Consider the following 27,868-nt stretch of genomic DNA (forward strand, 5'->3'; position numbering starts at 1 on the left):
ACTCAGAGCTCTGTGGGACAGTAGGACCCAGGGCTGCAGACAGACAAAGGCAGACAGAGATGGGAGGTGCCTGTCAGGGAGGAAAAATAAACGCAGTGAGCAGAGCTCCACACCCTGAAGGGAAGGAGAAGTTTCACTGCATTCTTGTCCTGCAACTCAACTTTGAATCAACCATCTGCAAGGACAGATCCGTAGTGTGTAAGTGTGTGTGTTTAGGTCTGTGTTCAGGACCCCTGACCAGGCCCCACCTTTATTTCAGGACAACTGTGTGTGTATGTTCGTGTGTGTGTTGTCTGTGCTATTGTGTGTGTTCAAACATCACACTGGAGGGGGTGTGGTCCAGCTATCCACATACGCCTATTGACCTATACCTCAGCGCCCTGTCAGGTACCGTACACTCCTTCATACACTCATTATTCTTTACCTCCCTCCCTCCTTCCTCCTCTATCTAGCTTTCACTTTCTTCCTCTCGGTCTTGATGTTACATGTTATATGTATCTGTGTTGTCAGAGGCAGAGCCCATAGGAAGTTGCTTATCTGCTCAGATGCTGCTACCACACTGCCGTTGCTCTCTGCGGTTCCTTCTTGACGCACAACATAATTAAAGAGACAGTGCTTTAAAGCACTTAGAGCCAAGCACAAAGGAGACTATGTACTGCAGCCGGCCTGGCCCCTTGTTTCTGTTGATAACGTCTATCTCTGGCTACTGCTGCCCTCCTATGTTGACTCAGTGTTCACAACTTCAGATCTCAGATTGCCATCTGGTCATTCCTCTCTGTCCTCTCTATGTTTTACTGCTACCCTGTCCTCTCAGCATCACATGCAAATTGGCCTGCTCTCTAACCTACAGCCACAACCTTCTATGGCCATTTGAACTCCATGTAAATGTGTGGATTACAGGGTGTATAAATATATCACAGATGATGAACCAGGTAACACACACTGCCTCTCTACAGGGAGATGATGACATCACTAGGTGATAAAGGTGAAGGCCGCAGGGAGACAACGGCATTGCTGGGTAATGAAGATGAAGGCTCCGTCCAAACCCAGACGAAGGTCCTGAACCAGGGCTCCTGGACGCAGGTCAGCTGTCCCTGCTGTGTGTCTGAGCAGGTGGAGCCCCTGGTCCTCATTCAGCTTTCAGACAACATCCAGCCTGTCACCAAGAGGTGGCTCATCTCCCTGATCGAGGTGTCCGAGAGAGACGGAGGTGAGAGGTCAGGTCAGATAGGGTCAGCAGCAGATCAGACGTCTTCAATCTTTGTTGTGTTTTGTTCCAGCTCAGTACTATTGAGTAATATTAGTTTATTAGTTGAGTCTCTTGTTACAAAGTAGTGTACGTACATCCAGGGACTGCTTTATTAACGTGGGTTAAGCCTGACGAAGACCTTTGAGTCAAAACGCTGCACATTACAACTGCGGGAGCATTCATCAGTATCTAAGTTTATTAGCTGAATCAGGTGTCAGTCATTACCGGGCTGAAACTGAAGATTGTAGGACTACACCCTCAAAGAACACTGCAGTAGAGGCAATGATAATATGGTTGAACCTCTCTCTTCCTCCCTGGACTAGGCGCAGCGTTGCTGGCCCACCCTGGAGAGGATGAGTGTGGGGATGTGATCGTGGTGTCTGCTCCTCGCTGCACTCTCCTCAGAGCCACAGAGGACTTGGGTCTGTGTAAGAAATACCACAATGGAGACATGGTTGCTTTCTCCTACAATGACAGAGACAACTTCAGAAATGTTGGTAAGAATGTTGGTAATCAGCAGGGAAAGAGTAGAGGGATAGTTACGGTAATAACAGTTACTAACACGACTAGGCAAGTTGAAATTGAACTTGTTGTGTAGATATTCAGCACCCAATACACCTTCTGTTGGAATACAATCAACACATTCACTGTGGTAATAAACTGTAGTAATAAAGATCAAATACAATATGAAATGTAATATATATGACAGTCTTGATTGACGCCTGTCCTTTGTGTTACCAGATGACATGCAGGAGTTCCTGACGCTAGCGGAGCGTCAGTACATAGTCAAGTATGAGCTGGACTTTCTAAGGGCCCAGAAGGGGCAGAAAATCCCTGGAGTCCCTGAGTCTCAGGGGGTCCTGAAGGCCAGGGAGAACATATGTGAGTCTCTACTCTGTGTGTGTGTGTGCGCGCGCGCTGTTTTAAATATTCTGTTTACCTCAGCATTTTCTGTTCTCTTTGTCATTATTTTGCTTAGCTAAGCTGCTCTGCAGCAGGGCAGAGCTCCACCTCTGGTTGATCATTTCTGTGCTCTCTCCTGTCCTCCCTTACTGCTCTGAGAACTACAACACACTGTCCCTACATATGCTGGATAGCGTTAACAGTGTAATGCAATTCTGCCGAGCTTCTGCCTATGTTACCTCCTTATCCCTGTCTGTATGTGTAGTAATGGTAATTGTATTGTACAGCTCTCTGTCCTGTCCTAGCCTATCCCTCTTGTCTCTATATTGTAGGTCAGAAGCTAGAGAAGGCGGGAGTGATAAAGGACATCTTCCCTCTGCATGACAAGCAGAGACTGACAGACCTGTGCAGAAACTGGTACTCTGGGAAGCAGATATGGGGACAGCCTCTTGGTAAACAACAACAACATAATTATAAACATAGACACACATACACAAACTTGTATTCCTTTATCCTACTAATGGTCTCTCTGTCCTTTATGCAGACTCTATCCAAGCCTACTTCGGAGGCACCGTGGGGTTTTACTTCAGCTTTCTGGACTTCTACACCTGGGCTCTGGTGCCCCCTGCTATCCTAGGCCTGGTGCTGACCTTTCTGCTGCCTGGAGGTGGATCAGGAGCTGGAGTTGTGAAGGAGCAGGCTGGGGGGGTGGTAGAGGTGGACGACAGCCCCTCGGTCAGCGGTCACATGGTACAGGCCGTGTTCAGCATGTTGTGGTCCACGCTGGTCATGGAGTTCTGGAAGCGACGCAGCTCCTCCCTCTCCCACCGCTGGGGCTTGCTGCACCTGGCCGAGCGCTTCGCTGAGCCCCGCCCTGGTTTCCACGGCACCCTGGGGATCAACCCTGTGACCGGGCGGCTGGAGCCCCTGTTCCCGGAGTGGCAGAGGCAGCTGCGTGTAGGCCTGGTGTCTGTGCCCCTGGTGGGGTTCTTCCTGGGGATGGTGGTGCTGGGTATGACAGGGTTCTACCACGGAGAGGCACTGGCACAGGGCTTCCATCAGGACAGCGGCTCCCTGTTCTCTGGAGCTCTGCTATACCTGCCCTCTGTGGCTCACATCATCTACACCAACATGCTGGGGAATGTGTACCGCACTGTGGCCATGCAACTCACCGAGTGGGGTGAGAAAGGGCACTGGGCGACGGAGAGGTAGATGGGTTAGATAGGGAGGAGGTGAAAAATAATCAAATTGAGAAGAGGGAGAGAGACAATAAGTTTGATGTTGATGAATAATTGTGGTGGGGGGTAAAATGTTTGGGAAAACAGAGTTAAGTTCACCGAAGGGCATAGGCTAATAGAATCATACAGTATGCAAATGTAACACCTGAAAATCTGTTTATTTTCTTCTTGTAGAAAACCACAGAGAGGAGTCCTCCTTCCAGAACCATCATACCACCAAAGTCCTCCTGGTCAGTCCCACTCGTCCTTCCCCATCTGTCAGTTTATTCCTCTCCTCCTCCTCCTCTTCCTCCTTCTTCCTCCTCCTCCTTCTCCTCCTCCTCCTCTTTCTCCTCCTCCTCCTCCTTCTTCCTCCCCCTCCCCCTCCTTCTCCTCCTCCTCCTCCTCATCCTTCACCTATCCCTCTGGTCCTCCCTCTCTCTCTGTTCCTACTGAATATCTAAATCTGTTGCATTAGTCCCTGGTGCAGAGCTAAATGTATTCTGATACAGGTAGATGTAGTGTGCAGTTGGTATCATCTGTGTATGTATAAGCAGATGTGGGAGCCATTCCTTAGTCAGAGGCAAATCAGATACAGTAAAACAGGATATGTGTTCAGTGTTTCTCACATGTGCATTTAGCAGCGGCGGTGTGCTATTTTACCATCCCAAATCATTTTCAGTAAAATGTTTTCAGTGTGAACTTAAATGACTAGAACTAGATATAAAGTATGTAGAAAATATATTGGAGCAATATATTTAAAATGTAGATCACCTCTTGGAACTAACAATCACCAAAATAAAAATGTAGTCATGGCATGAGTCCCCCATTGATTTTGTTATAATGTTTGAGTCACCCAGATAGCATAAGAACATGGCATAAGCCATGGTAAAAATTTGTGCTATTGCAGAAAGCTTGTTTTAAAACTGCAAATTTTCTCTCAGCCCCATGTCAAAATGTGTAAAATTGTAGGAAACTACAACTAGCTTTAAAACTGTAAAATGTTCTTTCCGCCCAATGACAAAATGTGTAGAATTGCAGGAAATTAGCTTTGAAACTGCCATTTTTCACTCAACCATATGACAAATGTAAAGATTTGCAGGAAACTAGCTTTAAAACTGTTAAATGTTTTCTCAGCCCTATGGCAAAATAAGTAGAATTGCAGGAAACCAGCTTTAAAACGGTAAAATCTTCTCAGCCCCATAGCAAAATGTGTAGCATTGCTGGAAATTAGCTTTGAAACTGCAAATGTCTATTTTGCAGTTCACTTTCTTCAACTACTTTGCTGTGCTATTTCACATTGCCTTCTACAAACAAGACCTTTCACTTCTAAGGAAGGTAAGAGATTTCAGCTGGGCAGCACTGTTTGTTTATGACTGGCCAGAGGAAATTATTTACAATGTAACAGTAAAAATCGCTAATGTAAATAAATGTTTTCTTGAGCTGTGCAACAGAACACATCATGATCTCTCTGTGTGCAGTATGTACTGCACCTAAAGTAGTTGATCACAGAATGTGTGTGTGTGTGTGTGCGTGTGCGGGTGCATGCATGAGTGCGTTTGTATACAGCAGGTAACTATTTGTGTGTGTTAACCATCTGTCTATGTACGCAGAGGCTTGCGTCTCTGCTAATCGTGACCCAACTGGTGAACCAGTGTACAGAGGTGGTGGTGCCGTTCATAGTGGACCGCTTCTTCAGTGCTCCTCAGAAGAAGCAGCAGGAGGATGACCCAAATGTGGACAAACTCAGAGCCCAGAGAAGCCTGCCCCCTTTTCCAGTAAGTCCATGTAAAATGTGTTTGTGTTTGAACGTTTTCCTCTGTTTCTCTTCATTGTGCTCTTGTCTGACTTTCTTTGTATCTGTGCCGTAGGGGGTTGAATTAAGGTTGGGTGTATTTGCACTGTATTTGTACTGTATGTGACTGAATGTTATGTTTTGGTGTGTAACTTATCGCATCTGTCGCTATGTTTCAGGGCCTATTTGCTGAGTACATTGAGTTGCTGGTGCAGTTTGGGTATTTGAGTCTGTTCTCCTGTGTGTACCCGCTCACCGCCGTCCTCCTGCTCCTCAACAACGTCACAGAGATCAGAGCAGATGCATACAAGATCTGTAAACTGTTCCGAAAACCCTTTTCAGCCCCTGTGTCCAACATAGGAGTGTGGCAGGTCAGGTGGTTTTTAAGAGAGGGAATGTGAAAATGTGAACAATTTTACTGCAGATGGAAATTAGCTATGTAGCTAAATCTGGTGAATAAATAGATGTGGTTAATGTCATTTTCAAATTGGTGCCAATCCATGTTGCTGTACACGTGTCTGTCTTTGCTCCTGTCCTTGTATGTGCCTGTAACTATACTTATGTATGCCTTTGTATATTTCAGACAGCGTTTGAGGTTCTGGGGTTTGTTTCAGTTATGTCTAACTGCTGGCTGTTGCTACTGTCTCCTCGGGTCCGGGAGTTCTGTCTGGAGGGAGGGATTAGCGGCAGAAACATCATTCTCTTCGCCATTCTGGTCGAGGTACAGTATGATTATAGTACAGTTCAGTATCTTGCTCATAACAGTTGTCTTATTCATAGCATATTACTCTGTCATTATCTACCCAACTGACATATGTTGTATGTACACTGAGTATACCAAACATTAGGAACAGCTTCCTAATATTGAGTTGCTCTGAAGTATAGCCTCAATTGATCTGTGCATGGACTCCACAACGTGCTGAAAGCGTTCCACAGGGATGCTAGGCCCATGTTGACGCCAATGCTTCCCACAGTTGTGTCAAGTTGGCTGGATGTCCTTTGGTTGGTGGACCATTCTTGATACACACAGAAAACTGTTGAGTGTGAAAAACCCAGCAGTGTTGTAGTTTTTGACACAAACCGGTGCGCCTGCCACCTACTAACATACCCTGTTCAAAGGTACTTACATTTTTTGTCTTTCCCATTCACCCTCTGAATGACACACACACAACCCATGTCTCAATTGTATGAAGGCTTAAAAATACTCTCCTCCCCTTCATCTACATCTAAGTGGATTTAACAAGTGACGTCAATTAGGGACCATGGCATTCATCTCGATTCATCTGGTCAAATCAAATTAAATGTTATTTGTCACATGCTCCAAACACAACAGGTGTAGTAGACCTTACAGTGAAATGCTTACTTACAAGTCCTTAATTAACCAACAATGCAGTTTTAAGAAAATACCTAAAAGTAAGAGATAAGAAAAACTAATTATTAAAGAGGTAATATGTACATGTAGGTAGAGTTATTAAAGTGACTATGCAAAGATAATAACAGAGGGGGGGGGGGGGCAATGCAAATAGTCTGGGTAGCCACTTGATTAGCTGTTCAGTAGTCTCATGCCTTGGAGGTAAAAGCAGTTTAGGAGCCTCTTGGACCTAGACTTGGCACTAAGGTACCGCTTTCCGTGCAGTAGCAGAGAGAACAGTCTGTGACTAGGGTTGTCAGTCATGGAAAGAGCAGGTGTTCTTCATGTATTGTATACTAATACTTAGTGTATATGTGTGTGTTTGTTTGTCAGCATGTCCTGATCCTGGTCAAGATGATTCTTGCTTTTATGATCCCAGACGAACCAGACTGGGTCAGAATCAAGAGGGAACAGATTGAGTTTCACTCCATGCAAGCTCTTGGGCAGCAGGTGAGAGAATAATCATTATAGAAAAGCCCTGACCTTACCGTAACAATCAAGTGTCTGACAATCAAACATCTCCCTTTGACTTTACAGAAGCTCTAAAGGTTGTGGAACCCCCAGTGGTGGAAAAGTACTCAATTGTCATACTTGAGTAAAAGTAAAGATACCTTAACAGAAAATGGCTCAAGTAAAAGTGAAAGTTACCCAGTCAAGTACTACTTGAGTAAAAGTCTAAAAGTATCTGGTTTTAAATGTACTTAAGTACAGTGGTAGAAAAAGTACTACATTGTCATACTTGAGTAAAAGTACAAAGTAAAAGTAAATGCTGTACATAAAATTCCTTATATTAAGCAAACTAGTTGGCACTATTTTCCTTGTTATTTTTAATTACGGACAGAAAGGGGCACACTTCAACACTCAGACATAATTTACAAACACAGTAGTTGTGTTTTGTGAGTCCGCCAGATCATAGGCAGTAGGGATGACAAAGTGTTATATTGATAGGTGCCATAATTCTGCTTGAGCATTCTAATTGTAACGAGTACTTTTGTGTGTTAGGGAAAATGTAAGGAGTAAAAAGTACATTATTTTATTTAGGGATGTTGTGGAGTAAAAGTAAAAGTAGTCAAAAATATAAATAGTGAAGTACAGATACCCCAAAAAACGACTTAAGTAGTACTTAAAAGTATGTTTACTTAAGTACTTTACACCACTGGGAACCCCTGAGGGGAAGTCCATAATCTGTCTCCTGTTGCCCTTCAAATGTTGGTCTGGACCTGGGGGCTCATTAGAATCAGCTGCCATGGCGATGAGGGAGAGGAGGATCCAAAGAGATGTCTGTCTGACCTCTAAACCTAAATCCTGGAGCCTGCCAGAGTCTGCCCTGAGAAGCTCTGTCAGTCTCAGTATCTCACCCTGGAGGACTGCTCTAGTCATAACTAGAGAAGTCTCTTATGTCATGGGAGATGGCAGGGGTGTCAAACTAATTTTGGTCCGGGGGCCATTTGGTCTTCATCGAGGTCCGGAGAGCTGCACTGAAAATGTGCTATATTTCCTCACTGTCAAAACGTGCAAAAAATACTTCTCTATTGTTTTTGAAAATGTTACTCCTTGTCTGTCTAGCTTTCATTTCGGTGATTTGCTGGACACACTCAAGAAACTGTAAGAATGTAGGCCCATTAGCATTTCTACACAGTTTCAATGTTGTTTTAGTCATTTCAAAGTATAATGAGTTTAATTCCCCCTTAAAAATGCATAATAATAATTTTAAAAATAATATTTTATACGGTACCAGTCAAAAGTTTGGACAATAATAATTTAAAGAATATATATATATATATATATATATATATATATATATATATATATATATATATATATATATATATATATATATATATATATATATATATATACAGTACCAGTCAAAAGTTTGGACACACCTACTCATTCAAGGGTTTTTCTATATTTTTACTATTTTCTACATTGTAGAATAATAGTGAAGACATCAAAACGATGAAATAACACATATGGAATCATGTAGTAACCAAGTTAAACAAATCAAAATATAAAAATATTTTATATTTGACATTCTTCAAAGTGGCCACCATTTGCCTTGATGACAGCTTATTTCTACAATGTAGAAAATAGTACAAATAAAGAAAAACCCTTGAATGAGTAGGTGTGTCCAAACTTTTGACCGGTACTGTATATATATATATATATATATATATATATATATATATATATATATATATATATATATATATATATATATATATATATATACACATATAAATAGATATACATATCCATACAGGGGGGCAAAATAGTATTTAGTCAGCCACCAATTGTGCAAGTTCTCCCACTGAAAAAGATGAGAGAGGCCTGTAATTTTCATCATAGGTACACTTCAACTATGACAGACAAAATTAGAAAAAAAAATCCAGAAAATCACATTGTAGGATTTTAATGAATTTATTTGCAAATGATGGTGGAAAATAAGTACTTGGTCAATAACAACATTTTATCTCAATACTTTGTTATATACCCTTTGTTGGCAATGACAGAGGTCAAACGTTTTCTGTAAGTCTTCACAAGGTTTTCACACACTGTTGCTGGTATTTTGGCCCATTCCTCCATGCAGATCTCCTCTAGAGCAGTGATGTTTTGGGGCTGTTGCTGGGCAACACGGACTTTCAACTCCCTCCAAAGATTTTCTATGGGGTTGAGATCTGGAGACTGGCTAGGCCACTCCAGGACCTTGAAATGCTTCTTACGAAGCCACTCCTTCGTTGCCCGGGCGGTGTGTTTGGGATCATTGTCATGCTGAAAGACCCAGCCACGTTTCATCTTCAATGCCCTTGCTGATGGAAGGAGGTTTTCACTCAAAATCTCACGATACATGGCCCCATTCATTCTTTCCTTTACACGGATCAGTCGTCCTGGTCCCTTTGCAGAAAAACAGCCCCAAAGCATGATGTTTCCATCCCCATGCTTCACAGTAGGTATGGTGTTCTTTGGATGCAACTCAGCATTCTTTGTCCTCCAAATACGACGAGTTGAATTTTTACCAAAAAGTTCTATTTTGGTTTCATCTGACCATATGACATTCTCTCAATCTTCTTCTGGATCATCCAAATGCTCTCTAGCAAACTTCAGACGGGCCTGGACATGTACTGGCTTAAGCAGGGGGACACGTCTGGCACTGCAGGATTTGAGTCCCTGGCGGCGTAGTGTGTTACTGATGGTAGGCTTTGTTACTTTGGTCCCAGCTCTCTGCAGGTCATTCACTAGGTCACCCCGTGTGGTTCTGGGATTTTTGCTCACCGCACTTGTGATCATTTTGACCCCACGGGGTAAGATCTTGCGTGGAGCCCCAGATCGAGGGAGATTATCAGTGGTCTTGTATGTCTTCCATTTCCTAATAATTGCTCCCACAGTTGATTTCTTCAAACCAAGCTGCTTACCTATTGCAGATTCAGTCTTCCCAGCCTGGTGCAGGTCTACAATTTTGTTTCTGGTGTCCTTTGACAGCTCTTTGGTCTTGGCCATAGTGGAGTTTGGAGTGTGACCTTTTGAGGTTGTAGACAGGTGTCTTTTATACTGATAACAAGTTCAAACAGGTGCCATTAATACAGGTAACGAGTGGAGGACAGAGGAGCCTCTTAAAGAAGAAGTTACAGGTCTGTGAGAGCCAGAAATCTTGCTTGTTTGTAGGTGACCAAATACTTATTTTCCACCAAAATTTGCAAATAAATTCATTAAAAATCCTACAATGTGATTTTCTGGATTTTTTTCCCTCATTTTGTCTGTCATAGTTGAAGTGTACCTATGATGAAAAAAAAAATGTAAGTGGGAGAACTTGCACAATTGGTGGCTGACTAAATACTTTTTTGCCCCACTGTATGTATACAGTGCATTCGAACGTATTCAGACCCCCTTTTGTTACGTTACAGTCTTATTATAAAATTGATTACATATTTTTTTACTCATCAACCTACACGCATTACCCCATAATGACAAAGCAAAAACAGGTTTTTAGAAATTTTAGCACATTTATTAAAAATGTAAAACTGTAATATCACATTTACATAAGTATCCAGACTCTTTACTCAGTACGTTGTTGAAGCATCTTTGGCAGCGATTACAGTCTCAAATCTTCTTAGGTATGATGCTACAAGCTTGGCACACCTTTATTTGGGGAGTTTCTCCCATTCCACTCTGCAGATCCTCTCAAGCTCTGTCAAGTTGGATGGGGAGCGTCTGACACCAATCAAGTTCTAGAAACCTCTCACGGATGGATGATCAATGGAAACAGGATGCACCTGAGCTCAATTTTCGAGTCTCGTAACATTTCTAAAAACCTGTTTTTGCTTTGTCATTATGTGGTATTATTACTGTAGATTGATGAGGAAAAACATTTTAGAATAAGGCTGTAACGTAACAAAATGTGGAAAAAGTCAAGGCGTCTGAATACTTTCCAAATGCACTGTATATGTCAAATCCCCCCCCCCCAAAGAAATGTGTCACATGCGCCGAACCTACCTATCTATCTATCTATCTATCTATCTATCTATCTATCTATCTATCTATCTATCTATCTATCTATCTATCTATCTATCTATCTATCTATCTATCTATCTATATGTACTTAAACCACCCGCAGGCCGGATAGGAACCTTTCGCTGGCCGGATCCAGCCCGTGGGCCATATATTTGACATCCCTGTACTAGAGTGAGAGGCGAGGCACTGAGGAAGGAAAACCAAAGAGCAAGAGCTAAGAGCTTTTGTACGTTGTGTAAATGCAGCTTCAGCATAAGTGTGTTTGAGACTTCTTGAAATATTGGGTAGCTTTGGACTTTATTGTGTGTGTGAAACATACTATGCAAGTATTTCATTTGATGTATAATCACACAAGTGCAAATATGCATATCATTTTGTACATTTTTCCCGACAGTGTGTTCCATGTACACTTTTAGGAAGAAAGATGCTATCTAGCCTAAAAGGGATCTTCGCCTGCCCCCATAGGAGAACCCTTTGAATAACTATTTTTGGTTCCATTTTTGGTTTTGGGTTCTACCTGGAACCAAAAAGGATTCTCCTAAGGGGACTTCCCGAAGAACCCTTTTGGAACTCTTTTTTTCTAAGCATGTACTTTCACATTATGAGTGTTATGTTATACGCTTCAGGCACATTGCAACACCACTGAAAGCACTTGATATCACATAATATCTGTGTACTTTTATTTGAAGATGACTATATTTAAACATATGGATTGATGATGAGCTTGATGTTGGAATATGTTATGTTATTACATGTGCATTATCTGTATCTTGTAAAAAGGAAGATTTTAGAACAGATGCAGTGTTGGATGAATATAAACAGCTGGGTTGATGGTTGTGTTTGACTAAATAAACTAAACATACCTAATCATCCAAAAAGGTACTGAAATTCCTTTTGATGCATTTTTATCATTTGACTGACTAAAAAAGAAAACCATGACTGCTTCAGAGGAATAATTATTGGTTGATAATCTCTACAGCACATACAGTTGAAGTCGGAAGTTTACATACACCTTAGCCAAATACATTTAAACTAGGTTTTACACAATTCCTGACATGTAATCCTTGTAAAAATTCCTTGTATTTGGCTAAAGTCAGAAAAGTCAGAATAATAGTAGAGAGAATGATTCATTTCAGCTTTTATTTCTTTCATCATATTCCCAGTGGGTCAGCAGTTTACATACACTCAATTAGTATTTGGTAGCATTGTCTTTAAATAGTTTAACTTGGGTCACGTTTTGGGTAGCCTTCTACAAGCTTCCCACAATATGTTGGGTGAATTTTGGCCCATTCCTCCTGACAGAGCTGGTGTAACTGAGTCAGGTTTTAAGGCCTACTTGCTCGCACACACTTTTTCGGTTCTGCCCACAACCGAAAAAGTGTGTGCCACTCCAATACCTTGACTTTGTGGTCCTTAAGCCATTTTGCCACAACTTTGGAAGTATGCTTGGGGTCATTGTCCATTTAGAAGACCCATTTGCAACCAAGCTTTAACTTGATGTCTTGAGATGTTGCTTCAATAAATCCACATACTTTTCCTACCTCATGATACCATCTATTTTGTGAAGTGCACCAGTCCCTCCTGCAAAAAAGCACCCCCACAACATGATGCTGTCACCCCCATGCTTCACGATTGACATGGTGTTCTTCGACTTGCAAGCCTTCCCCTTTTTCCTCCAAACATAACGATGGTCATTATGTCCAAACAGTTCTATTTTTGTTTCATCAGAGGACATTTCTCCAAAAAGTACCATCTTTGTCCCCATGTGCAGTTGCAAACCGTCGTTTTTTTTTTAATGGCGCTTTTGGAGCAGTGGCTTCTTCCTTGCTGAGCGGCCTTTCAGGTTATGTCGATATAGGACTCATTTTTACTGTGGATCTATACTTTGTACCTGTTTCCTCCAGCATCTTCACAAGGTCCTTTGCTGTTTTTCTGGGATTGATTTGCACTTTTCGCACCAAAGTACGTTCATCTCTAGGAGACAGAACGCGTCTCCTTCCTGAGCGGTATGCCGGCTGAGTGGTCCCATGGTGTTTATACTTGCAAACTATTGTTTGTACAGATGAACGTGGTACCTTCAGTCGTTTGGAAATTGCTCCCAAGGATGAACCAGACTTGTGGAGGTCTACAGTTTTTTTCCTGAGGTCTTGGCTGATTTCTTTTGATTTTCCCATGATGTCAAGCAAAGAGGCACTGAGTTTGAAGGTAGGTCTTGAAATACATCCACAGGCACACCTCCAACTGACTCAAATTATGTCAATTAGCCTAACAGAAGCTTCTAAAGCCATGACATCATTTTCTGGAATTTTCCAAGCTGTTTAAAGGCACAGTCAACTTAGTGTATGTAAACTTCCAACCCACTGAAATTGTGATACAGTGAATTATAAGTGAAATAATCTGTCTGTAAACAATTGTTGGAAAAATGGCTTGTGTCATGCACAAAGCAGATGTCCTTACCGACTTGCCAAAACTATAGTTTGTTAACAAGAAATTTGTGTATGGTTGAAAAACGTGGTTGAGTGGTTGAAAAAGGAGTTTTAATGACTCCAACCTAAATGTATGCAAACTTCCGACTTCAACTGTACCCCTTAAATCATCCACATCACAACACCGTGATTGGTTTAATCCACTTTAATAAATAAATACAAAAATAAATGAATCTCATCGAGACATAGTCATAGTTTAAATCAGGGTCATTGGGCCGACAGACAGATGGACACACCTCAGTCAGCTGACTCCAGGCCAGGTGTGGAGGAGGACCAGACAGCTGGTTGGTGGAATCCGAGGCCCACCCCGTCCAATGACAGAAGAGGAAAGAAGACAGGGGAGTTGGAGTTGGCGTGTTCATATCATATATGTGCCAGCTAAGGTTAGTGCTCTGTGTCCATCACTACACTCTTCTCTTCCACAACGAGGGGGCTGAGACTACGCCATTCATTCTGCTCGCATTCAGTAGCATGGGATTTCCGTGTACCACTGTTCCATCGTTCCTCTGGGCATTCCACTGATGGGAAAGAACACAGCTTTCTGAAGACACTCGTACTGTAACACTCTCCAATAACATTTGTTCCTTGCATAATAGCTAGTTCCCATCTAGACTAGAGTAGGATTTCTGATTTGATCAAGCTGTATCTCTTAGAGTAGTAGCAGTACGTTCTCTCAGAAAACACTAGACAGACAAAATGTATAGACAAATCACAAGGCAAATCCAACAACATTTTACAGGTATCCTCCCCCATACGAAAAAAAATACATTTCAATATATTTAACGTAACGTAAAATATATTTCAAATACATGTAGATACATTTGCATCTTTACTAAAATGCATGTAATGCCTGACAATACTCCGGAAACGCATGGCTATGACATCTAGTCTAAAGGGTGTCAAAGTGGTTCCTAATTGGGAAAAACTTAGGCAGTGATATCATTTAAATTGTGATGGTGAGTACAAAAAAACCCATTTGATTTCACCTAATTATTTCATTCTGTCATAAAGAGCACATGTTCAACTTCATAAAAAATATGTTTTCCCCATAAAAAAATAAAAAAAACAGACTTTTAGTAAGTGCCCCTCTTCAGCTTAATTAAATAATAAAAACATTGGGCACTAGGCTGTTTTTATTATTATAAAATGTTTTATCAATTCAAACAAAAACGATACATCATACAACGCTCCACAATATGTCAAAGTGTAGGTCTAGGTCTTGTGCTTCCATGAGTGGTGTTATAGCAGCTCTACAGAGGATGGTTAGTGGTGTTATAGCGGCTCTACAGAGGATGGTTAGTGGTGTTATAGCAGCTCTACAGAGGATGGTTAGTGTTATAGCAGCTCTACAGAGGATGGTTAGTGGTGTTATAGCAGCTCTACAGAGAATGGTTAGTGTTATAGCGGCTCTACAGAGGATGGTTAGTGGTGTTATAGCGGCTCTACAGAGGACGGTTAGTGGTGTTATAGCAGCTCTACAGAGGATGGTTAGTGGTGTTATAGCGGCTCTACAGAGGATGGTTAGTGGTGTTATAGCGGCTCTACAGAGGATGGTTAGTGGTGTTATAGCAGCTCTACGGAGGATGGTTAGTGGTGTTATAGCGGCTCTACAGAGGATGGTTAGTGGTGTTATAGCGGCTCTACAGAGGATGGTTAGTGGTGTTATAGCGGCTCTACAGAGGATGGTTAGTGGCGTTATAGCGGCTCTACAGAGGATGGTTAGTGGCGTTATAGCGGCTCTACAGAGGATGGTTAGTGGCGTTATAACGGCTCTACAGAGGATGGTTAGTGGTGTTATAGCGGCTCTACAGAGGATGGTTAGTGGCGTTATAGCGGCTCTACAGAGGATGGTTAGTGGCGTTATAGCGGCTCTACAGAGGATGGTTAGTGGTGTTATAGCGGCTCTACAGAGGATGGTTAGTGGCGTTATAGCGGCTCTACAGAGGATGGTTAGTGGCCTTATAGCGGCTCTACAGAGGATGGTTAGTGGTGTTATAGCGGCTCTACCGAGGATGGTTAGTGGTGTTATAGGGGCTCTACAGAGGATGGTTAGTGGTGTTATAGGGGCTCTACAGAGGATGGTTAGTGGCGTTATAGCGGCTCTACAGAGGATGGTTAGTGGTGTTATAGCGGCTCTACCGAGGATGGTTAGTGGTGTTATAGGGGCTCTACAGAGGATGGTTAGTGGTGTTATAGGGGCTCTACCGAGGATGGTTAGTGGTGTTATAGCGGCTCTACAGAGGATGGTTAGTGGTGTTATAGGGGCTCTACAGAGGATGGTTAGTGGTGTTATAGCGGCTCTACAGAGGATGGTTAGTGGTGTTATAGCAGCTCTACAGAGGACGGTTAGTGATGTCATAGCGGCTCTACAGAGGATGGTTAGTGGTGTTATAGCAGCTCTACAGAGGATGGTTAGTGGTGTTATAGCAGCTCTACAGAGGATGGTTAGTGGTGTTATGGTGCGTTCGTAACCAATTGGGAATTTACCAAATCTGGGAAAAACACATTTGAATGGCCCTCCAACTGGTAACTACTAGTTAAATCAGCCATAAATCCCCTTGTGACAGGGGGATTGGAAGCTTTATTCATATTGAAAATCAGATTTATTGAATTATCCTTATGGTCTATATCAAAGGGCACTTAATTTCATATAACAGGCTTTCAAAATTCAATAGTGGTGTATAATTTCTACTTAACATATAAAAGGGACGCAAAAAGGCACTATTTTTGTGGAACGACCCAGCACATGTTAAATTCTGCCCGTTGGACATTGGTTGCAATGCTCTCATCAAGTTTGTTTGTTTATTTGTCATATGCACATTCACTGACCGATAATGCATCATGTTTGTAGTTATTTTTTTAGTCATTTAAATGCATGTATATTCATGTTAGTGCTTTTGGTATGTGTCAAGTACAATAAATGCATTTTGACAAGATGGATTGTGTAATAGTGGCAGCCTATTAGAAGACTTGGAGGTGTGGCTTGTTGGGGCGTGGCTAAGTCTTTTTAGCCTCTCATGTGACAAATTGACATGACACTTAATGTGTTATGTTGTGTTCTGTGCTTAAATGTTAAGCTTGTAGACTGACAGTTCTGCAGTCTTAATGAGACTCACATAACTGCATGTGATACCAAAGAGCCTACTAAAGCTTCATTGTTAAGACAGTCACCATTTTGCTGCAATACAATTTGGCTTTTTTTTTTCATGTTTGCCATACATTTTAATAAAAAAATATATTTCTTACAAATACATTTAAATGCATGTTGGAATATATTTAACAAAACACTTCCAAATACATGTCAAAATATATTCTAAAATACATCTTTAATGTATTTCAGAATGCATTTTAAAATACATTAAATACATTTTCTGATGACTTTAACATATATTGTGATATACATTTTATACACATTGATATAAACCTTTTAAATATATTCTGTAATTTATGTTGGAATGTATTTAAAGTGTATTCAATAAATAAAAATGCATTATTTCGCCAATTTTTTTAAATTTCACATGTATCCTAAATAATTTATCAAAACATATATTTGAAATGTATTTTTTCCCCCCGTATGGGCACTCATGACACTCATGATCACTCCGGATTAATTCTGTCACACTTACAACACAAAACAATTGTTATAATCACACACCTCTCTTCTACAACAAAAAAAATAAACGTTATGATAAAAGAGTTCAATGGCATTTGTAAGAATAAGGATAAAGTACATACCAGTATACACAAACAATCTGGAAGACCTGCATTTACTTAGTTGATACCATATCATATATATACACTGCTCAAAAAAATAAAGGGAACACTAAAATAACACATCCTAGATCTGAATGAATGAAATATTCTTATTAAATACTTTTTTCTTTACATAGTTGAATGTGCTGACAACAAAAATCACACAAAAATGATCAATGGAAATCAAATGTATCAACCCATGGAGGTCTCGACTTGGAGTCACACTCAAAATTAAAGTGGAAAACCACACTACAGGCTGATCCAACTTTGATGTAATGTCCTTAAAACAAGTCAAAATGAGACTCAGTAGTGTGTGTGGCCTCCACGTGCCTGTATGACCACCCTACAACGCCTGGGCATGCTCCTGATGCGGTGGCGGATGGTCTCCTGAGGGATCTCCTCCCAGACCTGGACTAAAGCATTGCCAACTCCTGGACAGTCTGTTGGTGGATGGAGCGAGACATGATGTCCCAGATGTGCTCAATTGGATTCAGGTCTGGGGAACGGGCGGGCCAGTCCATAGCATCAATGCCTTCCTCTTGCAGAAACTGCTGACACACTCCAGCCACATGAGGTCTAGCATTGTCTTGCATTAGGAGGAACCCAGGGCCAACCGCACCAGCATATGGTCTCACAAGGGGTCTGAGGATCTCATCTCGGTACCTAATGGCAGTCAGGCTACCTCTGGCGAGCACATGGAGGGCTGTGCGGCCCCCCAAAGAAATGCCACCCCACACCATGACTGACCCTCATGCTGGAGGATGTTGCAGGCAGCAGAACGTTCTCCACGGCGTCTCCAGATTCTGTCACGTCTGTCACATGTGCTCAGTGTGAACCTGCTTTCATCTGTGAAGAGCACAGGGCGCCAGTGGCGAATTTGCCAATCTTGGTGTTCTCTGGCAAATGCCAAACGTCCTGCACGGTGTTGGGCTGTAAGCACAATCCCCACCTATGGAAGTCGGGCCCTCATACTACCCTCATGGAGTCTGTTTCTGACCGTTTGAGCAGACACATGCACATTTGTGGCCTGCTGGAGGTCATTTTGCAGGGCTCTGGCAGTGCTCCTCCTGCTCCTCCTTGCACAAAGGCGGAGGTAGCGGTCCTGCTGCTGGGTTGTTGCCCTCCTACGGCCTCCTCCACGTCTCCTGATGTACTGGCCTGTCTTCTGTTAGCGCCTCCATGCTCTGGACACTACGCTGACAGACACAGCAAACCTTCTTGCCACAGCTCACATTGATGTGCCATCCTGGATGAGCTGCACTACCTGAGCCACTTGTGTGGGTTGTAGACTCCGTCTCATGCTACCACTAGAGTGAAAGCACCGCCAGCATTCAAAAGTGACCAAAACATCAGCCAGGAAGCATAGGAACTGAGAAGTGGTCTGTGGTCACCACCTGCAGAACCACTCCTTTATTGGGGGTGTCTTGCTAATTGCCTATAATTTCCACCTGTTGTCTATTCTACTTGCACAACAGCATGTGAAATTTATTGTCAATCAGTGTTGCTTCCTAAGTTGACAGTTTGATTTCACAGAAGTGTGATTGACTTGGAGTTACATTGTGTTGTTTAAGTGTTCCCTTTATTTTTTTGAGCAGTGTATATTTTTAAGTCTCCATTATGAAACTCTGTCCAAAAATGTTTCTCTCCCTGGGTGTTGCTCTTACATTCAGTTTAGATCCCAAGCCTTGCTACTGTAACACACGTGATATGAACCATGGTCTCCCACGGCTCCCAACGCAGACCCTGATCACGTGACCATGAGCAACCAAGTCCGACAAGTCCACTACATTCACCCCCTTTGACCTCCTCCTCCACGAGAGATCGCCTCACGTTGGGCGCCAATGTAACATACAGGATATCATCGCGGGTCTCCCTAGGGAGCAACCAGACCATTAGACCAAGAGGAAATTCCCCCATGGTCCAAAGTCAAACACTGGTTTTGAAGTTCGCAAGCGGGGCTACTTCATCACGTGACCATGAGCAACGCTGCCTGACACATCTCCTCTGCACTACTGTGTACCACTGAGATTCAACAATGCACCCACATTAGTGCACCAACAATGTCATTGACGTAAGTAACCCCCCGCATTAAATGATACCATGCTTCCAGCTACACTGTCTAGAGCATCATCACACCTTCCATCATGCCGCTAGCTGAGCTAACGAAGGAGTGGAGCTTTCACCTATACAGCATCTTACACATTCCAATTATAGCACTGTACTAGCAGGCCTCAGTGACAACATACCATATGCTAAAATGGGCTCAGTTCTAGATAAGCTAGTACAAAATGAAAAGCTATGATACAAGGGCAAATAAAATAGCAATCAATTCAAAGCTACAGTATATAGTGATAGTCTAAGAAGACCACACAAAAAGCATTTTCTATAGTCCAGTACATAGCAGCACAATGAGGTCCAGTTTTTGTCTCACAAAGAAAGCAGCAGTAGACGGTAAGTATAAAGAGGTCAGGGTGGGGGCTACACAGGTCTAACTACAATTGGCTGGAACGTGTCTGAGGTCACAGTATGATAATTCCGTTTAGGTTGGACGCAGACCGATAGTTCAGATAGGCTACATACTGTCTGCACCAGTGTTTTGTGTTGAAGTTGAAGTAGATGGAACAGTGACAGGGTCTGGGCCTGGTGTGAGGGTGTCTGGAGTGATGCCCATTCCTACCCCTTGGCTAGGGGACAGAGTGAGTAATGTGGGAGGTATAGGGTATCTACAGGTGGCCCTGCCTACAGTACATGGCAGCAGTTGTACTGGGCGAAGGGCAGGAGTTTCTCCTTGGAGGTGGGCTGGATGTTGAAGGACAGGGCCTTCTCACAGAGAGGGAACTGCAGCAGGCGGTCTCTCAGGTTCACGTTCTTCCCCTTTCCAGGATCCAGTCTGAACGTAGGGTCGGTCCCCGTCTCCCTGGGCCCAAGGCGACCCTGTGGTGCATTGTGGGATCTCTCTAATTGAAGCTCCTCCGGAGTGTCCCCTTCAGACTCCCCACCAGGCCCTCTCACCTTGCGGGTCATTTCCACCCCGTCGGGGCCCAGGTCCACACAGTGGTTATGGGGCAGAGAGCGGGGTGAGGCGCCTGGGGTGGACCCCCCACCCTGCACCAGGAGCTTAGGCTTGGACTCTGTGGTGTTGTTGTTTTTAAGAATAGCATCTTCCCCTTCTATGATGTCTGGGCTGGGAGTTTCCTGTTGCCCACAACAACACTGCACCCCCCCGAGGCGAGGCAGGTATGGAGGTTGAGCTTTAGGGCTGATCGAACTACCATTGATTGGCTGGTCTGAAGTCAAATGACTACCTAGCCTCAGTTGGTCACATGACATGTCTCCTTCCTCCATGGGCTTCTCCCCTGACTCCATCATACCCTGTTCTTGTTCCTGTATGGCTGCCAGCTGGTCAGGCTCCATCTCTCTGCTGTGGCTAGAAACCCTGGCCTGCAGCTCCCTGTCCCACTCCCCCCTCTCTGTCTCCAGTGCCTCCTCCACTGAGGTGGCCAACAGGCCTGTTTCCTCTCCCTGACCTGGGACTACTCTGACTGGGCTCTGTGGAGCCTCTGGAGCTGTGAGCATGGGACTAGACTGTTCTGTAGACACAGAGGTTGATACCAAGCCTATTATATGAGGCAGTGTTTGAAAATTATGAAGTCCATGTGGTTTGCCTGTCTCTTCCGCCTCATCTTCCTCCTCCTCTTCCTCTTCACAGATGAGCTGCAGGGCTCCCAGGCTCTTGATCTGTGGAGCTTCGTCAGGGGGTGAAGGATGCAGGGTGAGCCCCAGGCAGGGCTCTGTGCTGTACTCAGGGAAGGGGCTCTCTGTGCGACTTGGCTGTGGCTGAAGCAGCAGGGGCCTGTGGGTCAGGAAGTCCACAGCATCAGACACCCCTCGGCGGGGACAGCCAGCCAGCAGGCCATGGAGCCCCCTCTGCTCCAGATCCAGAGGCTCAGACCGCGGCCTCCTGCAGAAGAGAAAGATATATTAGAAATAAGTTCATGATCAGCTAGTTGCATTTTTACTATGACTGACTGCACTGTGTGCCTTTGTGAATCATTGTGACTGACTCTATTGAACTTTTAAGAAGGTTAAGATCTGTGATGTCCGTCTGTGAAAAGACTTTTAATGACGTTTTCTATTGCCTTTGTGAATCATTGTGACTGACTGACTGACTGCACTGTGTGCCTTTGTGAATCATTGTGACTGACTGACTGCACTGTGTGCCTTTGTGAATCATTGTGACTGACTGACTGACTGACTGCACTGTGTGCCTTTGTGAATCATTGTGACTGACTGTACTAAATGAATGCTGAGTCTTACTGGAGTTGTGATGGCTCGGCCCACGAACTGTCAACTTTCGGGATCTCGCTGGGCTGCTCCTGCTTGTCTCTCAGGATGCGCTCCCCCAGCAGGTAATACGTGGCTGTGATGTGGTTGTACTGATCCGCTTCTAGAGCCCTGGGTGTACCAGAATGACACACAATTTTGTTTAAATTTAGAATAGAATATTTTAAAACAACCACATTTCAGAACTGCATCCACAAATGCATATCACCAAGTTATCTTGCTTGAAAAGCTTTCAGATCTGAGGTAGAGTACAAAGGAAGAGGATTGAGAGAAGGAGAATATGGGGAGAAGAGGAAGATATAGGGAAGTCCTCACTGTTGGATGGCATCGCGGTCAGCGATGTTGCCGCTGGTCATGGCGTGGAGGATGATCTCGTGTTCCTCCCGGGACAGGCTGCGGTGGGAGGTGAGGGGGGCGGCACTGTGCCCTGTGGGGGAGGGGTTGACCCCCTGCAGCCAGGGGTGGTTCTCGATCTCCTCCAGGGAGGCACGGCTAGACGGGTCCCTCTGTAGCATTCGGGAGATCAAACTAGGAGAAAGAGACAGATAGACAGATAGAAAGAGAGAGAGACACAGTTGAGAATTCACCTTCCATAGATCAGATACTATATATACCTCTGTGGCCTCTTTTTTGTAACACCGGTACACGAGTGAAGTTCTCATGCATACTGATTCAGTTATTGACAGTCAAAGCACATAAACCCATTTATCTGCGATACGAGAGTGAATGAGATCAAACTGTCAATCTATTTCATCATCAATATTCATGAGCGCCTGCAGACATCAGACAGTCTTTAGGTGCATCCATGCAGGGCAGGTCATTTGATGAAAGGCATGGCTGAGAGGCATGGCACAGCCTGACTCTGTGCATCATCATGCAGGCTCTGACGCAGGATGGGGACTTTGTATTCCTCTCTATATGTCTGTGAGTGTGTGTGTGTGTGTGTGCAGAGAGGTATGCAAAGTCTGCATCAGACTCATCTATTTGTTATTGTGACTGTTTTAATGCACTGCAGTGAGGCTGAGAGCTGGCTCTAGTCTGGTGTAGAGGAACAAGTTCCTGTGAATGACCACCAGAGGATGCCACTGCTCCCTCCGTCTCACTGGTAGGCGTGTGTGTGTATGTGTGTGTGTGTGTGTGTGTGTGTCATCTTGCTCTTTTATCCTCGTGGGGACCTAAAATCTCCAAAAGTCCCCACAGGGATAGTAAAACAAGGAAAAATCTCCCTTGTGGGGACATGGAATATGTTATTTTGAGTTTAGGGGTTAGGTTTAGGGTTACAATTAGGGTTAGGGTTGGAATTAGGGTAAGGGGTTATGTTTAGGGTTAAGGTTAGGTTAGGTTTAGGGTTAAGGTTAGGGTAAGGGTTAAGTTTAGGGGTTAGGGAAAATATAATTTTGAATGGAAATCAATTTTAGGTCCCCACGAGGATAGAAAAACAATTGTGTGTGTGTGTGTGTATATGTTTGCACACGCCTTTAAGTGGTTTAACCATGCAAGACCAGGATCACCATTCAGCCTAAAGGCTCTATCCTCCTTAAATAATGCCCTATTTTCCCTTATGTCCATTTACACTGTGCAAGTACCCATACTTCTCTGAACCTCCAATAATGCTCTTGTTGTTTGGTATATCCTATTCATACTACTGAAATATTAATACAAACGAATGATTTACACACTGTCTTCCTAACTGACCCATGCACATCTCACAACACTACTACGCAGTAAAGTAAAGCACTTAATACAAAGTAAGAGTAGGTACGGAGAGAGAGAGAGAAAAAGAGCAACAGAGGGACAGCACGAGAGAGAGATAGCAGGAGAGCTAGAGATAGCAGGAGAAAGAGAGATAGCAGGAGAACGAGAGCAACAGAGGGGCGAGAGAGATAGCAGGAGAAAGAGAGATAGCAGGAGAACGAGAGCAACAGAGGAGAGAGAGATAGCAGGAGAAAGAGAGCAACAGAGGGGAGAGAGAGAGATAGCAGGAGAAAGAGAGATAGCAGGAGAGAGGGGGAGAGAGATAGCAGGAGAAAGAGAGCAACAGAGAGGAGAGATAGCAGAAGAGAGGGAGAGAGAGAGCAACAGGGGGGAGAGAGATATCAGGAGAGAGAGGGAAAGAGAGAGGGGAGTGAGAGGGAGATAGTGAGAGAGAGATTATAGGAGAGAGAGGAATAGAGAGATGGAGGGTGGGTGGGGAGAGGTCTGCTTTCGCTCTGTTGATTGTGCCCACAGGACTGTTCTGTTTTGCAAGGAATCATCTTCCCATGAAAAGAGCTTTCATCAGGGCCTTGGTCATATGACCCAGGTTTTATGTTTGAAACTGTTCCTGAGCCAGTCAGTTAGATGTCTGAGGCTCAATCATCTGACTCAGAACCACAAGGTCTGGGAGGTCTGGACTGCGGTTCAGTGGCTGCAGGGGTGTTCTTGAGTCTCAAACACAAATAGCATTGGTACCAAGGGGCATAGCTAATTCATCCCTTTTTAACACAAAGACAGTTATGTTCAGATTGAACTTTAATAGATACCAGAGCTGGGGTGAGATCTGGGGTGAGATCTGGGGTGAGATCTGGGGTGAGAGCTGGGGTGAGAGCTGGGGTGAGATCTGGGGTGAGATCTGGGGTGAGAGCTGGGGTGAGATCTGGGGTGAGATCTGGGGTGAGATCTGGGGTGAGATCTGGGGTGAGATCTGGGGTGAGATGTAGAATGGAGTGACTAGGTATCCAGGGATTGATCGTAACCACGCAATGAATTACAGACAAGTGGCAGTCCAATACTGCACGGATCTGAACCAACTCACTCAGCAACTCTCAGTTTCCTAGAACTCTCATCATTTTTGGAAATTCTGAGATAAACTTTCATTTCAGCCATCTCTTTATTCTACCCACTGGTTGGCTGGCCACCTCAAATCAACTTTCAATATTGTATTCCCTATTCAGTGATTGGCTTGCGCCCTCTGACAAAAACAGCCAAAGAGCACAGGGTAGACTGTGTCCAGAAGGCTGTTTGCACGAGGTTCTCAGTCAGGTGTGAGGTTCAGAGTTTGGGCGATAGGAGACATGGGTTTAATAAAATCTCACCCACCTCTTTGACGTCATTCAGATCACATCAATACGCTCCACAAACGTCTGCCTTGCCTAACATCCCTGTTAAGATTTAAAATGACAGATGATCAAGCCCGCTGGTGTCTAGAGAGTTAGGTAAATCAACCTTTCATTTTCTTGCACCTTACTTGTGGAATCATCAACAATTACAACTGGTGCCTCTAGGGCATTTCAGCCGTTTGTCAGGGGTCCTTTTTACTGACGAATGTGTCCGTTTTTTAGGATTGTTTTGCTTTTCATGTATTGTTGTGTATAATAACGTGTATTTTATTGTGCATATGAATGTGTAGTTTGATGTGTATTGTGGTGCTATACAGGGCTCATCTGGAAAACAGACCTTGGTCTCAGCACTGACTCCTTGTCAAAATAAAGGTTGGCTGGGGCTGACTGGGGTAGGGCAGGTTAGGGCCAGGCATTCAGAAACACACAGAGAGCCGACAACTGGCATCGTTGTTATTATGTGTCTGTATGTATCACTGTTGCATAACCACAGTCTATTTCTAGTGCATCTGAGAGAATTATAAAAACCATATGACATATTTAAACTGCATTGTATGACACCGTGTTGAGGTTAATGCATGGTGTGTGTGAGAGCTGGAGGCTCAAAGGAGAGGGTGATGCTACTCACTCTTTACAGTCTGCGGAGACATGGGCGGGGACGGTGTAGCGACAGTCCATAATCATGGTGAGCGTCTCACTGTCATTGGTCTCCTGGAATGGCGGCTGTCCACACACCAGCATGAAGAGGATCACCCCCAGTGACCAAATATCTGGAACACAAACACCATGCATACAGTCACCATAGATACATAAACACATTGTCAAACTTCGTAATGTGAGTATGCACACACATACTATTTGATCACTAGGGCCCAGATATTTGTTTGGTCAGGACTCCTTGCCCTAATAATCACTGGAACAAACCAACCAACAAACATCTACAGTATAACTGTCCCTCAGTAGGCTGGTTCCAGTGGCTGAAATGAATGATGTTGTTTACAGATCCAGGCCTTTGTCCCAGACAGCTGGTGAGTACATACAGTATGTAACTCTCCCTCCCCCAGTCAGTGTGTCATTGGCAGGGTCTGGAGCCTGGAGCAAACACACAGGCCTTGAGACACTCCGGGCAAACCTCTCACCCACACTGTGAGTGGCCCTATGAGACAGAGAGAGCCAACCTCTCACCCACACTGACACTCCATGTCCCTATGGCCCTGCAATGGCTCGCAGAACTACTTCTACTTCTAACTTCTGTCATACTGGACATAGAGACATAACAATGCTATCCACTGACTCTGGGGAAGTATCCCTTCAAGGTTCAAGGTTCAAAGTTAATGATGTGGGGCGGCAGGTAGCCTAGTGGTTAGAGCGTTGGACTAGTAACCGAAAGGTTGCTAGATTGAATCCCCGAGCTGACAAGGTAAAAGTCCGTTCTGCCCCTGAACAAGGCACTTAACACACTGTTCCTAAGCCGTCATTGTAAATAAGAATTTGTTCTTAACTGACTTGCCTTGTTAAATAAAAGTAAAATGTATGTGAGAAAGCCCTGTATGAGGATAGATTTTACCCCCCATGTGGAATCCCAGTGATTATTCTCCTGTTCTGTCTCTGTGATCTCTCTCTATATACTGTATACACACTGAACAAAATATATAAAACGCAACATGCTACAATTTCAAAGATTTTACTGAGTTACAGTTCCTATAATAAAATCTGTCAATGTAAATAAATAAATTAGGCCCAATGTAACGAGTGCGCTGAGAGTCGGGAAGCAAGTTCAGGGAGTGTTTTAATAAATAAATAAATTAGGCCCTGCGAGTCGGGAAGCAAGTTCAGGGAGTGTTTTAATAAATAAATAAATTAGGCCCTGAGAGTCGGGAAGCAAGTTCAGGGAGTGTTTTAATAAATAAATAAATTAGGCCTTGAGAGTCAGGAAGCAAGTTCAGGGAGTGTTTTAATAAATAAATAAATTAGGCCCTGAGAGTCGGGAAGCAAGTTCAGTGAGTGTTTTAATAAATAAATGAAACAATAAACACGCAACACTAACAACACACCGACATGAAACAGAGTCAATAACACCAGAGGAAAGAACCAAGGGGAGTGACAGATATAGGGAAAATAATCAAGGAGGTGATGGAGTCCAGGTGAGTGTCATGAGGCGCAGGTGCGCGAGACGATGGTGACAAGTGTGCGGGATAAACAGCCTGATGACCTAGAGGCCAGAGAGAGAGTATACGTGACACTCTTAATCGATGGATTTGCATCTGTTGGTCAAAGATACTTAAAAAAAGGTAGGGGCATGGATAAGAAAACCAGTCCTCCATTTTCCTCATGCAGGGCGACATCTCCTTCGCATAGAGTTGATCAGGCTGTTGATTGTGGCCTGTAGAATGTTGTCCCACAACTCTTCAATGGCTGTCCAAAGTTGCTGGATATTAGGGGGAAATGGAACATGCTGTCATATAATTCGATCCAGAGCATCCCAAACCTGCTCAATGGTTGACATGTCTGATGAATATGCAGGCCATCGAAGAACTGGAAAATGTTCTGCTTCTAGGAATTGTGTACAGATGCTAGCGACATGGAGCCGTGCATTATCATGCTGAAACATGAGGTGAATGAATGGCATGACAATGGGCTTCAGGATCTCATCACGGTACCTCGTTGCGTTCAAATTGCCATCAATAAAATGCAATTGTGTTTGTTGTCCATAGCTTATTCCTGCCCATACCATAACCCCACCGCCACCATGGGGCACTCATGGTGGCAAACCACTCACCCACACAACGCCATACTCGCTGTCTGCCATCTGCCCAGTACAGTTGAAACCAGGATTCATCCGTGAAGAGCAAACTTCTCCAGCATACTAGTGGTCATCGAAGGTGAGAATTTGCCCAATGAAGTTGGTTACAATGCCGAAGTACAATCAGGTCAATACCCTGTTGAGGATGATGAGCACACAGATGAGCTTCCCTGAGACGGTTTCCGACAGTTTATGCAGAAATTCTTCAGTTGTGCAAACCCACAGTTGCATCAGCTGTGACTGGTCTCAGACAATCCCGTAGGTGAAGAAGCTGGATGTGGAGGTCCTGGGCTGGCGTGG

The 27,868-nt window shown here is 43.7% G+C and overlaps 2 protein-coding genes across 4 annotated transcripts in view; one reads left to right on the forward strand and one right to left on the reverse strand.

Moving 5' to 3' along the window:
* Positions 1-94: 94 nt before the first annotated feature.
* On the forward strand, positions 95-11,962 carry LOC139387413 (anoctamin-10-like). 3 transcript variants are annotated; one of them, XM_071133777.1, is made up of 13 exons: positions 95-198; positions 957-1,210; positions 1,573-1,746; positions 1,991-2,131; positions 2,485-2,604; positions 2,697-3,332; positions 3,565-3,620; positions 4,633-4,707; positions 4,983-5,147; positions 5,344-5,535; positions 5,748-5,885; positions 6,909-7,025; positions 11,188-11,962. In XM_071133777.1, exons 2-13 carry the CDS (start codon positions 961-963, stop codon positions 11,194-11,196), a joined length of 2,073 nt encoding a protein of 690 aa, XP_070989878.1. In that variant the 5' UTR covers positions 95-198; positions 957-960; the 3' UTR covers positions 11,197-11,962. The 3 variants fall into 3 exon arrangements, with proteins under 3 accessions (XP_070989878.1, XP_070989798.1, XP_070989708.1); XM_071133697.1 differs by lacking the exon at positions 11,188-11,962 and adding an exon at positions 7,113-8,086; XM_071133607.1 differs by lacking the exon at positions 11,188-11,962 and adding an exon at positions 7,113-8,086 and having other exon boundaries at positions 110-387.
* Positions 11,963-18,079: 6,117 nt separating this feature from the next.
* The window catches only part of LOC139387550 (SNF-related serine/threonine-protein kinase-like), a 45,066-nt gene continuing 35,277 nt past the window's right edge, over positions 18,080-27,868 (reverse strand). Inside the window, exons 3-6 of the mRNA XM_071133890.1 lie at positions 25,394-25,535; positions 21,983-22,195; positions 21,641-21,778; positions 18,080-21,284 (exon numbers count right to left, since the gene is read on the reverse strand). Of these exons, the coding sequence (XP_070989991.1) occupies positions 20,063-21,284; positions 21,641-21,778; positions 21,983-22,195; positions 25,394-25,535 (1,715 nt within the window). The 3' untranslated portion in view covers positions 18,080-20,062. The remainder of the gene's footprint in view (positions 21,285-21,640; positions 21,779-21,982; positions 22,196-25,393; positions 25,536-27,868) is intronic.

The sequence above is a fragment of the Oncorhynchus clarkii genome, chromosome 1, assembly GCF_045791955.1.
Source record: "Oncorhynchus clarkii lewisi isolate Uvic-CL-2024 chromosome 1, UVic_Ocla_1.0, whole genome shotgun sequence".
In the NCBI taxonomy this organism is placed as follows: domain Eukaryota; kingdom Metazoa; phylum Chordata; class Actinopteri; order Salmoniformes; family Salmonidae; genus Oncorhynchus; species Oncorhynchus clarkii.

What these genes read in the sequence shown, in the direction of transcription:
- LOC139387413 (XM_071133777.1), top strand. Translation starts at nt 961, where the DNA reads ATGATGACATCACTAGGTGATAAAGGTGAAGGCCGCAGGGAGACAACG. An exon ending in GATATGGGGACAGCCTCTTG is followed by an intron (nt 2,605 to 2,696) that starts GTAAACAACAAC and finishes TCCTTTATGCAG; the next exon opens with ACTCTATCCAAGCCTACTTC. An exon ending in ACCTTTCACTTCTAAGGAAG is followed by an intron (nt 4,708 to 4,982) that starts GTAAGAGATTTC and finishes CTATGTACGCAG; the next exon opens with AGGCTTGCGTCTCTGCTAAT.